Consider the following 15469-nt stretch of genomic DNA (forward strand, 5'->3'; position numbering starts at 1 on the left):
TGTGGGGTAAACCCCGTACTGCACATTTTGAAGGAGAGTTAAAGTCCACAAGGTTGACATCCTCGGCTGTGCTTTCGATGAAAAGCTCTGAAATTCCTTGGTGAAATTCCACATGCTCCTAAATTTTCAAATGGAGACCATCTTTGGTAACCTACCTCCTTCCTCTATACCTCTTGCACACAAACGGCTTGTCTTTCTTTGTTCAAGCTGCCCAACCTCGCGGATCACTCCTTCCAGTTCTTTGACTGGACTTCTGTCTGCAAAGAATGTAAATCCTTCCATTCCCCCACCATCCACTTAGAGCTGAATGAGACACGGACATTTTCAAAGGAAAAATGTATGTGTTTGAGAGAGAGAGAAAAACATGGAGAAACTTCCAAACTAGAGATTTTGTTCTGCTAAAATCTGTCCTTTTTTGAACTAGACTCTAGAGCAAGGATGTTGCAACAGTAAGGATTTCAGAGTTGGGGAAAAGCCAGTTCCTAGTCCTCTCTCCCAAGAGTTAGTGCCAGAATCTTACCCTTTTCTTAAAAGTGTATTCACAATTCAGTCATTCCTTCTGATAATGTGTATCCAAGCAGATAAAAATAAAATTTGCCCTTACCTTGCAATAATCCTTTGCCCTTTCGTAGATGCAGAATGTTTTTTTTTCCATCTCCTCCACTTGTGAAAAAGCTTGTGTTAAGAATTTGAACTAGGGCTGTCAAACCGATTGCAGGATTGTTTTTTTTTTAAAAGATACAATTAATGTATGAGTAGTCCATGACTTATGACAATTGAGTCCAAAATTTCTGTTGTGAAGCGAGACAGTTGTTAAGTCAGTTTTTGCCCCATTTTATGATTTTCTTGACACTGTTAAGTGAATTAGTAACATGGTTCTTAAGAGAATCTGGCTTCTCCGTTGACTTTGCTTGTCAGATTGCAAAAGGGGATCAGATGATCCCATGTCACCACAACCGTCATAAGTGCATGCCAGTTGCCAAGCATCCAAATTCTGATCACGTGACCATGGGGAGGCTGCAATGGTCGTTAAGTGTGAAAACAGTCATACATCATTTTTTTCAGGGCTGTTGTAGCTTCAGATGGTCATTAAATAAAATGGTTGTAAGGCAAAGGACTACATGTATAGGATCTAAGCATTATATATATCATGTCCAGGCCTGCCTGCCTTTGCTCCATGAAAGTTTCATTCAGTAGTACCAATCGGGATTGAGTTTACACACTGCATTTGGTATATTTTGTTTAATAGTGGCATAGGCAACCACTGTTGCATAACTATGGTGACTTGAGTTCATACAAGACAGTTAACTCAGAAGGAAATAAACGTTAGAGGTTAAGGCATAACATATAAGGGATCCTTGGTGCTCTCTGAGCTTGGTTATTTTCTTGCAGACGTTTCATTACCCAAATTAGGTAACATCATCACTGCTAGGGGATATTTCATTGGGTAATGAAATGTCTGCAAGGAAGCAACTCAGAGAGCACCAAAAAACCCTCATTTCAACCCTGGGCTACATACATTCTCCTTTGTTGGCACAGCATGTGATATGAACCAGGAGTTGATTAGGCCTTAGGAAATTGAGAAGCACGTTACTCTTCTGAGATCTAAACCACCACTTGGAGAATACTGAATTGACCTTTAACAACAGAAATGGTGGTTATCTCTATACTCAATTACTCCTGTTGCTTATGGTCACAATCGGGCAGGCTCTTGCAAACATCTCATTTATCTCCACTCCCTATTTAGTTTCCATGTCACCCTTTTATTAGCAAATAAATGTAGGAAAAGCTTTCATGCCAGAGATGGCATATGTATGCAACCATACAGTGTTTATTTGGTTAGTTCATTAACCATCTGTAAGACAGTTCAGTTTTGGTCTGCATCCTTCTATAAAAGAGTTCAAGTTTTCAAGAAACCTCCAGTACATACAGCAAAGTAAAATTACAGCACACATTTCAGACCAAAATACAACATTTTTTCTTACGTTTTATAAAACCCGGGCAATTCAAACTACATTAAAAAAAAGCTAACAGACTTTCACTTATCCTTAATACAGTATTTTGCCACAGCTTGCACTGTGGCCACAAAGCCCGTAGAGCACAATCCATGTGCTTTAAATTAAAACATACACAAATACCCTTTTACGTACCCAACATTATATCGAACATGTAAACAAAGTACTACTTAATCCAAGAACCATTTTTGTACTCCGTTTTGTAACATGTAAACTTCAAAAGGACACCAATGAGAAAAGAACAGAGTTGTTAAAACTGCCCATACGCAAACTTTTCCACGAAAAAACAGACAGGCAGGCTTAAGGCGTGAGAAATTATTCTAAAGCATTATAAAGTCACATAAACTGAGTGTGATCCGACAGTTTGAACAGGCCAATTTGGACACAAGAGTTCTATGATCTTCTATGAGTGAAGACAGGCTCATATCTTTGGAGTGGTTAATGTACGAAATTTCTAACTCCAAATTCTTGGACCAATTCGCTTATCTACCGTATTTGTTTCGCAGCTTTGTGTTTTTTTAAGTGAAATGAAAGAAAGCATATATGTGGCTGAGGAGAGTCTATCTTTACTCTTTACTGTGAAGTTGAAAGATGGTATTAGGCGATTTCCTCTGTGCTGTCAATCATGCAATTGACAGCCCTTAGATTTATTACCTTGTACATGTCCATAGAGGCTACCTGACCCTAGCCGTTGCTTGCCCAATGAATAAATAAAAGTTCAAGGTGATTTCTCAGAGTTCCCCCCCCATTTTAAATTAACATCCACTATTAAACACTTGGAAAAGAAATGCAAATAGCACTGAGAACACAACTTCATACATATTAATATCACTTGTTTTATTGCAAAGCCCAGTTTTCATTCGTCCATCACAAAGTGCTACTCAAATTGCATTTTTTTCCCTTCAAATACAAGCACAGAAGTTAGCATGCATGGCATTCAAACAAGCTCCTTAACCGTTCTTAAAATCAAAATCTATGCAAACTAGGAAGAGATTCGGGATCCCTTAAAGCTAGGACACAGAAAAACAAGTATACTACACATCCAAGTATTGATTTGTTCAGATGCCATAAACGGGAGTCAAAGAGACCTGTGTTTCTGTAACACAAAAAAATCACAAAAAACACATGGGGGATTGGGAGTGGAGAACAGCCGCCTACGTGGGAAATACTCTAGGAATGGGCGAAAAAAAACACACAAATGTACAACAATAGCACGGATTGACACTTAAAGTGCAAAGGATAAACAAGTAGGAAAAGGGAAGGAAACAACATTGCCGCGTTCTACCAACGGGTTTGATGAAATGTTATTTTCACACGTTTTCGTCTACAGATGTTTCCCAAGTCCAACACTTGGGCATCTTTAATTTAAAAATGAAAGATTGGAAAATTTGGGGAAAGCTTCAACCTGAATCTTAGGAAAGCATGGATAGATTCGAAATAGACATATCATACCTTTCACCTCAGGATTTGCTTCAAGTAACACAATTTCCTGCTGACATGGTTAGGAGTTAGCTTGGATTGATGTTTTGGCGATATCTGTTTGGTGTTATAAATGGGCTTAAAAGGAGGGAGACAGATCAGTTGGTTTCATTTATTTGATTTTGGATGCAGCCTGATTCCAACTGACTCGGAGTACCCTCACCACGTAAAAGAAGTACATAAAAATTAATCCCCCCCAAATGACAAAACAGTACATGCTGAGCTCTCTTAAGGTAAAATATGACATCTGAACAAATCCAGCTGACCGAGTTTATAATGCAAAAGCAATTTTGGAGGTCTAGTACAACTTACCATGTTCTGTATGTTTTACAGAAGACTGTGAATACAAGGGTGGTATTATTATTATTATTATTATTATTATTATTATTATTATTATTATTATTATTATTATTATTATTATTGGCAATCTACAGGTCTTAGCACTGTGAACTCTCTCATGGCACTGCGTAAGTAATTTAAGGTAAATTTGCACTGTGTGTTTTAAATCACATTTGAATCTGATTCCTATGTTCTGATTATCTGGCTTCCAATTTCAGTACCTAGTAGAATTCACAAACTCACTTAAATTGTGCACAAATTAACAGATGATATGTACAGTATATGTGGTATTTTTTTTAACACCTGGTGTACTATTTCTGATTCCCATATTAATGATTCTGGATATTTCGTGTTAACCATTAAGATAACAATCAGAACAACATCTACTACTATTATTACCACTACTATACAAACAAGAGAAATAAGTCTTCTGAAATTCAGTTCAACTGTAAAACTTCCAATGGGTGGAAAGTCTAGATTCCCACGAAGATGAGTCAGAGACCGAAGAGTAACGATTGTTTTCTTTTGTAGATTGCTAAGGCTATGAATCTCTCTTTCCCAATGGGAAAAACATCTTATGCTAGAAGCCTGATGCTATTAATGATGAGTGAAGGGCTTGACCCTAACATGCAGAGATCCAGGCAAAGCATATAGCACTGGAAAATAGTTGTGTTTCCTTCTTCTTTTTTGCCCATTATACCTGCATGGGTCTAGTGCCAAAGAGCATCATTATTTTCTGAAAAACACACATATAAATGGTGTAGTACAAAATCCTCTGAAATCACACTGCTACGCCACGCTCATCGATAACTCTGTGCTTCCAGCAGAAAGGCCCCTTGGAGAAAGTATAAAAATTGCATGTTTCCTTAAATATACTTGTGATTCTATTAATAAACACTGTGGTTATGTTGGGAAGTATAAGAAACGTCTAATTACACCTTCTGGCCTGGCCCACACCTCAACAAGTCAACAGAATGCTTAAAGTCTAGCCCTGAATTCATTTCACCTTTAATTAAAAAAAACAACAACCCACTTCCTAAAGATGGCTGTGAGCACAATTCACATCAGGTGCATTTGAGCCCCATTAAAAGCAGTTATCGACACAATCTAGTTAAAAGCAGCAAACCACCACCACCACCCCATTTATTTGGACAAACCAGAGATGCATACACATTTCTCCAGGTGCAGTTTTTAATATAAGAAAGAACGGAGATCACAAGGAAGGTGAATTTCACCGTTGCTATGTGGAAAAACCAGTTAACATGACCAACAGCATGGAAGACTGACCCCAAATTTATGGAGCAAGCAAGCTGTACACAGAAAAAGGCTAGCCTGTCTCTTTTCCCCCCTAGTTTTAACCCTTTTAGGTCATGATGGCTTAAATCAGGAGTCTCCAAACCTGCCAACTTTAAGACTTGTTTCTGGGAAATGAAATCCACAAGTCTTAAAGTTGCCAAATTGGGAGACCTCTGGCCTAACTAAATGAATAAAAATTAACTCCCTTTGAAGATTGGGTCTTTTGATCAGGTGCTGGAGTTTGACAATAAGCAGCAAGAAATAAATTGAACAAGGCGAGCACCACTGACTGCTTTCGTCTATGCATAGAGCAAAGGGTCTTCAAACTTGGCAGACTTGTGGACTTCAACTCCCAGAATTCCTCAGCCAGCAAAGCTGATTTTGTTATTGGAGAATTGGCTTAAAATGTTGTCAAAGCAAAAATACTGAGGTTGTATTTTTTTTGTGCTTGTATTTTACTGCACTGAAAAACATGGCAAGTCGGTATTTGTCTTCCCTTTGCACTTCTTTCTTGCTAGGCCTTGACGTGCACTTGACAAGCTGGCTTAAACAAGCCCTGTACGAAGGAGCAAAGTGGGTTTGTTCTCCGATTAAACTATAAACCTAGCTTTGTGTGCTGTCTACTGTGACTGGTACCACATCGTTTGTGTTGGGAGTGTTACCCACCGTATTGGAATAATCCAAAGACAGGCATTTTGAATTCAAAGGTAAAAAGGTAAAGGTTCCCCCGCACACACGTGCTAGTCGTTTCCGACTCTAGGGGCCGGTGCTCATCTCCGTTTCAAAGCCGAAGAGCCAGTGCTTGTCCGAGGACGTCTCTGTGGTCACGTGGCCGGCATGACTAGATGCCAAAGACGCACGGAAAGCTGTTACCTTCCCACCGGAGTGGTCCCTATTTTTCTACTTGCATTTTTACGTGCTTTCGAACTGCTAGGTTGGCAGAAGCTGGGACGAGTAGCAGGCGCTCACTCTGCTACGCGGCACTCAGGATTCGACCCGCCAAACTGCCGACCTTCTGATCGAGAAGCTCAGCGTCCTAACCCACTGAGCCACCGCGTCCCTCTTTGAATTCAAAGGAGTGTCTAAATTTACCAAGCAGCTTCCCAAGAGAGAATAGCCATATCTTTATGCATTAACAAAACTAAATGTCAGAAACATCATCACCAATATTTCTTCATCTTCTTCTTTTTTCAAAAAAAGTAGTCTGTGGAATCATAAATACTGTAAGCAATGTAGCTGTATAATCGCTATATAAAAAGCTATAAAAACAAATTGTCATATACAAAAAAGGTTGAGAGTGGAAAGTAAGCAAAATAAGTGTAACCTAGAAAAGAAGAAGGGACGCAGTGGCTCAGTGGGTTAGGACACTGAGCTTGTCGATCAGAAGGTCGGCAGTTTGGTGGGTCGAATCCCGAGTGCCGCCTAACAGAGTGAGCGCCTGTTACTCGTCCCAGCTTCTGCCAACCTAGCAGTTCAAAAGCACATAAAAATGCAAGTAGATAAATAGGGACCACTCCGGTGGTAAGGTAACAGCGTTCCGTGCGCCTTTGGTGTCTAGTCATGCCGGCCACATGACCACGGAGACGTCCTCGGACAAACGCTGGCTCTTTGGCTATGAAACGGAGATGAGCACTGGCCCCTAGAGTTGGAAACGACTAGCACGCATGTGCGGGGGAACCTTTACCTTTACCTTATAGAAAAGAAGAAAAAAAAGGGGGGAAGGGAACCTCCCTCTAGAAAATAGGAAACAACAATTAAAGCCCCACCACAGACAAAAATTATACATATACAGATGCCAATTTAAAGAACAATGTGTGCGCATAGAACTACACCCCAGACTAGTAACAATACTTTCTTTTTTTCCCATTGTTGAATCACATTTTCCAACAATGAATTTATAACAAACAGGGCACCCATGCTTTCATGGGTAGTGACAAACACAAGAGCAAACATTCTCCTATGGAATAAACCAGTATTTGTGATAATAGTCCATAAACCATTGCTTTGGAAACAAAAAAAACACAAAACAACCAACCCAGGAATTTATGAGTGATGGAAACTAGGATCCAATTTTGCTTTTTTAACAAGTGACGCTAAGACAGCAAGCAAATTACAGGGTTGAAAAAGGAAAACCCCCACACACAACCCGCCCCCCCCAAAGTGCCAGCTGATGAAATGTGGATACCACAAAGAGGATTAAAGAAGTCAAAATAAAATATAAATTCCGTGTTAACTTTTAGAATCCTTAACTGCTGGCCATGCCACTTCAACTAAAACACAGAAGGAGAAGCAATCCGGTAACTGGCTAGTAAGTGTTAATATTCAAACAACCTACAGTTAATATTTTCAAACCGAATGGACAAAATTTAATATGTAAAAAAAACCCAGCACCATTAAGAATAAAAGATCAGGGCTCTTGGTGTCAAGTAGAAAAAAAACCTTGACTAATTATACTAAATACAGCCAGCAAAGTTTAGCATTGCATCCATGCTGATTATTATTCTTGTCCTGAAAAGCAAAAGCTATAAATTTCCTCTTTAATCAGCATGCTATTTTTCCCCTTTTTTTGCCATAGTTAACTGTACAAATTCAAGAAAAGAAAAAAAAACACCCTCATGGGTCATTTACATTGTTACAGCTGAGACCAAACCCTTGCGGTAGTTTGCTAAAAGTTACTTTCGTGACTAATGAGGTCCTTCGAACTTGGTAGAGAATTTAAATTCTGCAGAGAACTGGTTTTATCAAGATTGACATTGTCTTTGGAACACGACTTTCCATTTTGGTTCCAGCTATAGCCTCAGGCTTACAGCATAGTTACCACAACATTAGTAATATTACAAGTGGTAGACCGGTAACTATTATCGCTTATAGCTTGTAACTACTTAAAAGCAAACACATCTTTAGAGCGAGCTGTGAACCTTTAGCGAGAACATAAAAACTGAAGCTATATTTTATATTTATAATCAGTTTCAAATCAACTGATCATTTAATGTGAAATTTTCTTTCTCTAAAAGGGTTATACGCTAAAAACTGCAGGATAGAATTAGCATCCAGCTGACCCGGGACAAATTAAAATAATAGTCAATAGTCGCATTTCTTGTTTTCCTACATTTTTTTCCCCAGACTTTTTACTGCATTTCATTAGTTGGTAGACAATTCTCTCTAACCCAATAGGCAGCAGATGGCAATGATAAATATGGGCTTTAACGATTAAAGATAATTTCTAATACATTTAATTTATCTGCTTTATATTCAGCTCTTTTATCTCCATTGACCTGGGGAAACTTTTCTACTCATCATGTTAGGCACTTGGGTGGTTTAGTTAATTCTAACAGGTTCAGTACTTATTTTATCAGACAGTAAATGACAAGACTTATAACCAAAAAACTTAACCTCCAAGAAATTTCAAACATGCCCTACCACCTTATTCTGCAGGGGCAGAACTTGGTAGCTCATAGACCAGGGGTCCTCAAACTTGGCCCTTTTATGACTTGTGGACTTCAACTCCCAGAATTCCTCAGCCAGCTTTGCTGGCTGAGGAATTCTGGGAGTTGAAGTCCACAAGTCATAAAAGGGCCAAGTTTGAAGACCCCTGTCATAGACTGTTTAACTGAGCTGAAATTATGAAGAGCTCAAGGTGCTGAATTGGGAATAAACAATTAACTGATGGATACTAGAATCATTCAGGAAAAAAAACGAAGAGGAAAAACAGCAACATTCGGTTGGTTTTGTCAGTTTCGTATTCAGAATACAATAAAATATGCTCGTGACCTTAATAAATGAGAAGAGAATTTGAAAAATCCAGATTTTTAAACCGGAATGACAGACAAACTCAAGGGAAATCTTCTCAGTTGTGGGTCAACGGGTGGGGCTTTAAAACTACCCTTACACAGGTAGAGAGGTGAATACTGTTGCAAGTCCATTCAAAGAATACTGCAGAAAGATCAGAAAAATGCAGTTTTCCAAACTTAGCCACAATGCTCTCCAGGTCTGCTGAAAACGGAGAAAGGAAAACTAATAAAAAGATACACGCAGGTTGTACCGTACCAAGTGCATCTCTGATCAACAACTCTGTTCTCCTTAGGGCCACCTAGGGCTAAAGAGTTTCTCAGCCTGAGATGGAACCATCTATTAATCGAATAAAATAGATTAATACAATAAGCAACATTGTAAGCTGGCATTCTGAGATGTTGCTCTCTGCCACCATTTGTAATAGGAACTACATACAATTCCTAAGAACCGGGCCAGCCAATTACTCATTACCAAGTATGATGGTTCTGCCCTGGAGAGAGGCAGTTCTAGTGCATGTGTGGATGCAATCTTTTCTAAGCCCTATGCCGTTGGCTTGCCCTAGAGCAGGGGTCTTCAAACCTGGCCCTTTTATGACTTGTGGACTTCAACTCCCAGAACTCCTCAGCCAGGCATTCTGAGAGTTGAAGCCCGCAAGTCATAAAAGGGCCAAGTTTGAAGACCCCTGCCCTAGAGTCTGTTGAAATAAAAAGGAACAGGACTCATTATTCATTTCCAAGGATGGCACTATTATAGCAAAGGGACAGAACTGCCCATTGCAGAGAGGTTGTCCAAGGCCATTTGGACAAAATTAAGACAAATGAGAAGAACTTGCACAGTTGTCATTTAAACAGTTTTTACGGTAGACCTCATTACCGTAATATCCCTGCACTTTAATTGATGAGTTTAGCAGCACCTGTATTGAAAAAGAACAGCAAAAAAGTTGGCACTCACTGCAAGCTTTTGTAGTGCATTGCTTGGGACAAACATCAGCTCTGTGATTTTGAAAACTATTGAGGTAACTATGGAAGAGAGAAGATACATTACACAAGCAAATCTTCACATTTGCATCTTTGGAGGGTGTTTTAATAATTTCAGAGCTAAGACACAGATAATATGAGGAATGGAGTGTCTTTTTCCACCACCGTTCATACTTGTTTTTTTAAAAACAAAATGAATGTTTGACTATCGTAAACCAGACATTCAGAGCCAATTTCAGCATGCCCTGTTTGTTGATCTTTCAAAACTCTAAAATGCAATTTGCCAAAGGCTGACAAATCGTTGTGACTTGTGTTGTAAAATAGGTGAATCACAATACACTCTGAAAAAAATATATATGAACAGCTGCTGTCCATGCTATTAGCGGCAGCCTAGGCATATGACTACTTGAAAAATTTCAGGATATGGGAATAACATTCTGAGCTAAACACAATGGAACTTTTTTTTTTTAAAAAAAGAACCAAACCCCCCACCCCCACCCCAGGACTTTTAAAGAGTAAAACTAAACACAGCAAACATGTATAAAATAGTATTGGGAGGGAAAACCTTCCTGTTTTTCTTCTTGAATTACCTTCTCCCCAGCAGAAACGCAGATTCAGGACCGATTTTTTTTTTTTGAGAGGGGAAATCTCTTCCTTCATCATGAAACCCTGCTATATATAAGCGAAGCAGCAGCAACTTGATTTTAAGATGCAAGATTGACTGGCTTGGTGTCTAGTTTGGCATCAAGACCTCAAGTCAGGAAAATATTCTACGGGCTGATGGGAATCATGTTGAATCACGGCACAATCTTTATGAATGAAAATCTTAAGCCAAAGTCAGCAAATGAATCATATTAACTGAACGTATTTGTCCGACAGAATTTCCTTTATGAAAAGCTTCTTAGTTCCTAGAAAGGTACCAATTTAATTTGTTTTGGGATGCCATTTACTCTTGTAAGCAACTATCAGTCATATTTTAATTGCCCAATCAGCCCGCTATACCCCTTAATGCAATGCTATTATTAAGTGATGTCACTGCAGCTGAAGCATTGTAAATTACCTTCCGTGCAAAAAACTCAAAAGCTGGCTTTTAGAGAAAACGAAAGGGAAAAACAACAACAACACCGTAATTGCATATCTCCTTACTATACCCGTTTGGTTAGCAAGGAACTTCGTCTTTAATATTTTGAAATGAAATTAACTCCAAGCCCTTTGATTCTCAAGGAAACCAAGCAAAGATCCTTCCTAACATCATTCAGTTCAAAAGTACGGAGTCTTGCTTCTGAAGATGGTGGTCTAGCATTTTATAGGTACACCTAGGCAACAATCACTACCAAGAATTAGGAGAGTGCACGTAAGAAGATAAAGAGAGTTTTCAGTCAAAGGAATCAATGTGCTTTTGCTGAGGACTTCCAATGGAGAGGAGATAATAAAAACAAAAGCAAAACTTAGAAACCGCCGACTTGAAAACACACACTTCCCATTCAAAAACGAGGAACTGCCAATAAAAAGGAGAGACAGAACACCGTACGGGTGATCACCAACATTCAGCCCATTTCAGGTGACAAATGCTTCTCCTTTTCTTATTTATTTTACGCTTTCCAATCCATTATTCTTATTTTGCTCCTGTTGGAATGGAATCACACTGGAGGGAATCCCAAGAAAAGACAATGAATGAAGAAATGGGATTGTTCTCTAGGTTTTGGATATTAAAAGACCAAGGGATAAAAGAGAATATTTGTAGCTCAGGGTTGAAATGAGGGATCCTTGATGCTCTCTGAGCTTGGTTGTTTTCTTGCAGATGTTTCACGACCCAACTAAGTAACATCATCAGTGCTAGCAGGGAATGGGGGTCCCTCTCAAATTATATTCTGGTGGCTTGACCTGTCAAGTGTTGGTGAGGGTGATCTTAAAGAGGTTCTTTGGTTGGGCTGTTTACTGTTAGCTTGTTTGGCAGATCTTTGATTGGGGTATTGTTTACTTCAATTGTTTAGATCACGGGTCGGCAACCTGCGGCTCCGGAGCCGCATGTGGCTCTTTGAGCCGTCTCCTGCGGCTCCCAGTCGCCCGGTGAGCGCACACCTCTTCGAACGGGCAGTGGTGCACGCACACCTCTCCAAATGGAGAGTGGCATCGCCCGTTCCGAGAGGTGTGCGCGCACCTTTCCGAAGGGCGGAGGTGTGCGCGCACCTCTCCCAAACCACCGCCGTCCCGTTTGCACAGCTGCCGCGTTCGTCCATGTTTGACGAACGCGGCAGGTCTCCAAAAGGGACGGCGCGCACCTCTCCAAAGGGGAGACCCGTCGCTGCGCAGGTGCCTCCCATTTTGCGCATGTGCAAAATGTTTTTTGCACATGCGCGTGAGTGGACGCACGCGTGCGCACTTTTTGCAGCTCCCACTTTTTTGTTTCTGTGATGGAACCGGTTCTGAGTGGCTCTTTTCCTTTTTCTGGTTGCCGACCCCTGGTTTAGATCAATAGAGCCAGAAGCAACTCAAGGAAGGCCTTGATGAGTGTCCCTTGCATTAAATTGCCAGGAAAAGTGGTTGGGGATTGTCAGGAGGGGAAATAGTGGACTAGGAAGAAAAAGACCCCTATTCCACTAAGACAAGAGAGAAGAACTATTAGAAGACTTTTGAGGACAGGGGAGTCCAACTTTGGCAACTTTAAGAGTTGTGGACTTCAACTCCCAGAATTCCCCAGTGCGAGTCTTAAAGTTGCCAAGGTTGGACTCCCCTGCTTTACAAGATGGAGTGCTCCAAGGAGCATCTTCTCAAACCTCCCAAAGTATTTCTGACGTTAAAAAAACAACAACAAAAACCCAGAACTTGGAACAATATTTGCAGCCACTGGGACATAAATGTGCATCCTTTATCTAAATGTTGCATGAATGGACTTTTTGAAGGAAGAAGAAGATCCAGCTAACAGATGGAGAGCATGGTAAGCATGTGCTTCTGATGTGAAAACAAGCCCTCAACAGTTTGAATGGTTATAGATTGGTGAGTAGACCTACGAAGGAATGCATAGCAGATCGTGTCTTGAAACAGAAACAAAACTTTAAAATGGGCTTAGGATTTGATTTTGACCCTCGATGTTGTTGTCTTACTGTTGTCTACCGATTACAGCCTGTCAAAATATGGACTTTCTGAGATCAGGTGGAGAAAGGTCCACAATCTGGAGGTCGACATTCCTCTTCCAGAATGTGGAGGAACGGGGACCTTCACATTCTGAAACCGCAAGTGTTGAGACCCCAACCTTCTGCCATGAAGGACGATGGGAACTGCATTTCAGGAACATCTGGCACCCCAAGATGTGCTCTAAGACATCCACAGAAAATTCCACTGGATTCACATTACTGTAAACCAGGGGTCTTCAAACTTGGCCCTTTTATGACTTGTGGACTTCAACTCCCAGAATTCCTCAGCCAGCATGCCTGGCTGAGGAATTCTGGGAGTTGAAGTTCACAAGTCATAAAAGGGCCAAGTTTGAAGGACCCTGCTGTAAACATCTGGCCCAATAATATGCATTACTGGGCACACATGTACAACAAAAAACAATGTTGCAACAATGCCATTCCAGCATCTGCAGAGCAAGACCATGGAATATTTCAATGGTTTGACCCCCTTTTTTTTTTGTTTTGCTTTCAGGTTGCAGAGCTTCATTAACAACGTAATAAAATAATCCTTAAGTAGAAAGGTAAACAGTATTGTCACTAGCAAATTATCTATATTCTAATTAAATATTAATATTTATGATCAAAAAATAAACTTATAAAATGGAAAATAAAAATAAAACCTTCACTGTAATGGTATTAACAATATTCAGCACAATTTTCTTAGAAAGAGGTAATTTTTACACCAACCTTTGATCCCCATATAATTCTCCAGACAAGTGTCTGAAACGTATTAATAATTTCACCGACCCCTCTCCCGCTTTACAAGATTAAAAAAAAGATCATCTGCTTTTCATCCGTAATACAACCGTTTAGGAATATTTTTTTTTACTCCTGGAAACTTGCAGCATCTTTTATTCATAATGTTTGGAAATATTCTCCTTGTGTTATCGCTCTTCCGACCCCAGAACCCCCCCACGCTCCTCAAATATATGCTATCTGCCCCATTCGTAACAATGTATGGCACTTCTGAAATTCACCACCCATCTCATCATTTGAGATCCGTTCCTGAGGTCCACAATAGCTGCAAGGTGATCCACAAATATGAAAGATCTATGTAATCATATTTTAGTTCCCTTTCACGGTACAACACTTGGCTTGGTTTAGAGTTTAGTCCATTCCATTAAAATATATATATATATATCCTAGTAATAAAAAAAAAGTGTGAACAATGGCTTAACGTGTCATTCTGTCCTTTCGGGCAGAGGCCTCCAAATTGCAAAGTAAGCTGTGAAATAAAAGTTCACTTGCCCGTTTTCCTCCCAGTGGAGCTAAAAGTGTCTTTTGGCATCGCAGGGAGATTTGATTTTCATTCAGTGTATCGCGTGCCAACCATGCTGCCCTAGGTCAGCACAACGTTGCTACTCACAACCAGTCCCCCTCGGTGAAAAGACCTCCTGCAGTTGGTGCCCCATTTCCACAGGTTTTTATTTTACACTATTATTCTTCGTTGGGAGCAAAGGCACAGCCCCAGCCGTGCGGCTTAACCTCTGTAAATAACTGGACCGCTCATTGACTCCCATTTTTCCACAACGAGCCCCAAAGAATGGGCCGAGGCGTAAGCATTTGAGCAATTAAAGAAAAGTTAGAAGGGTTATCATACCAATGCCGAGCATACTGTTTAAATTTCTGCTGCAAGATGTTTGCTTCTCCATTATAGAAAGCTATAGCATTACAATGGACTTTCTCTTAACGCTCTTCCCGGCTGCTGCTTGAAGGACGGTCAAGGAGAAGGGACGCGGGCACGGAGCGAGAGGAGTAACCCTTGTTGGAGTTGCAGACGGAAGAGTTTGCAGTTGGCTATGCGCAAAGCTGCGCATCCGGTGTGGCGAAGGTAGGATGGGAAGAGAGGTTTCGTAGGGTGCCACGTCCCGGTGCTTCTTCGGAATTCTCGAACGTAATCGTAGCTGGTACCTATCGAACGGCAGGGTTAGTTTGGGAAAGTCGACAGCCTCGAAGAAGCCGCTTTGAAAAAAACGAAAAGCCAAACCGAATTCAACGGCAAGGCATTCAGTACAGAAGCGTTTGGCATCTTTTAGAAAAGTCAAACGTAGAGGTAGATAAAGTTGAAAGTCACGCTGCTGAACGCTTTAAAGCAGCCCTGTGGTTTTGTTTTTTTTAACTTGCATAGCTTATTTATTTATTTGATTGACTGATAGATTGATTAGCCCTTGGCCGTACCAAAGTGTGACGTTCCCGAAACAAATGATTACTAAAATTTGATAAAAGCAACTTAAAATGGAATTAGATAAAATACAGTTTAAAATGAAATTGGAATAAAATGAAATGAAATGAAATTGGGATAAAATACAGTCTAAAATGAAATTGGAATAGAATACAATAATTTAAGATATAGATCAAATATGATAAAATTATATTTTGATGTCACCCCTGCAATCTA

The 15469-nt window shown here is 40.1% G+C and overlaps 1 protein-coding gene and 1 long non-coding RNA gene across 2 annotated transcripts in view; both read right to left on the reverse strand.

The window, feature by feature from the left end:
- Positions 1-1804: 1804 nt before the first annotated feature.
- Positions 1805-13242, reverse strand: LOC310644972. The gene is made up of 2 exons (XR_014493391.1): positions 6820-13242; positions 1805-6453 (listed from the first exon to the last, which is right to left on the reverse strand). It is a non-coding gene; the product is annotated as an uncharacterized lncRNA (long non-coding RNA).
- A 746-nt stretch (positions 13243-13988) lies between these two features.
- Positions 13989-15469, reverse strand: part of GAN (gigaxonin) — a 32107-nt gene continuing 30626 nt past the window's right edge. Inside the window, exon 11 of the mRNA XM_083370322.1 lies at positions 13989-14982. Within this exon, the coding sequence (XP_083226448.1) occupies positions 14792-14982 (191 nt within the window). The 3' untranslated portion in view covers positions 13989-14791. The remainder of the gene's footprint in view (positions 14983-15469) is intronic.

Source organism: Vipera ursinii (genome assembly GCF_947247035.1).
Source record: "Vipera ursinii genome assembly, chromosome: 10".
Lineage (NCBI taxonomy): Eukaryota > Metazoa > Chordata > Lepidosauria > Squamata > Viperidae > Vipera > Vipera ursinii.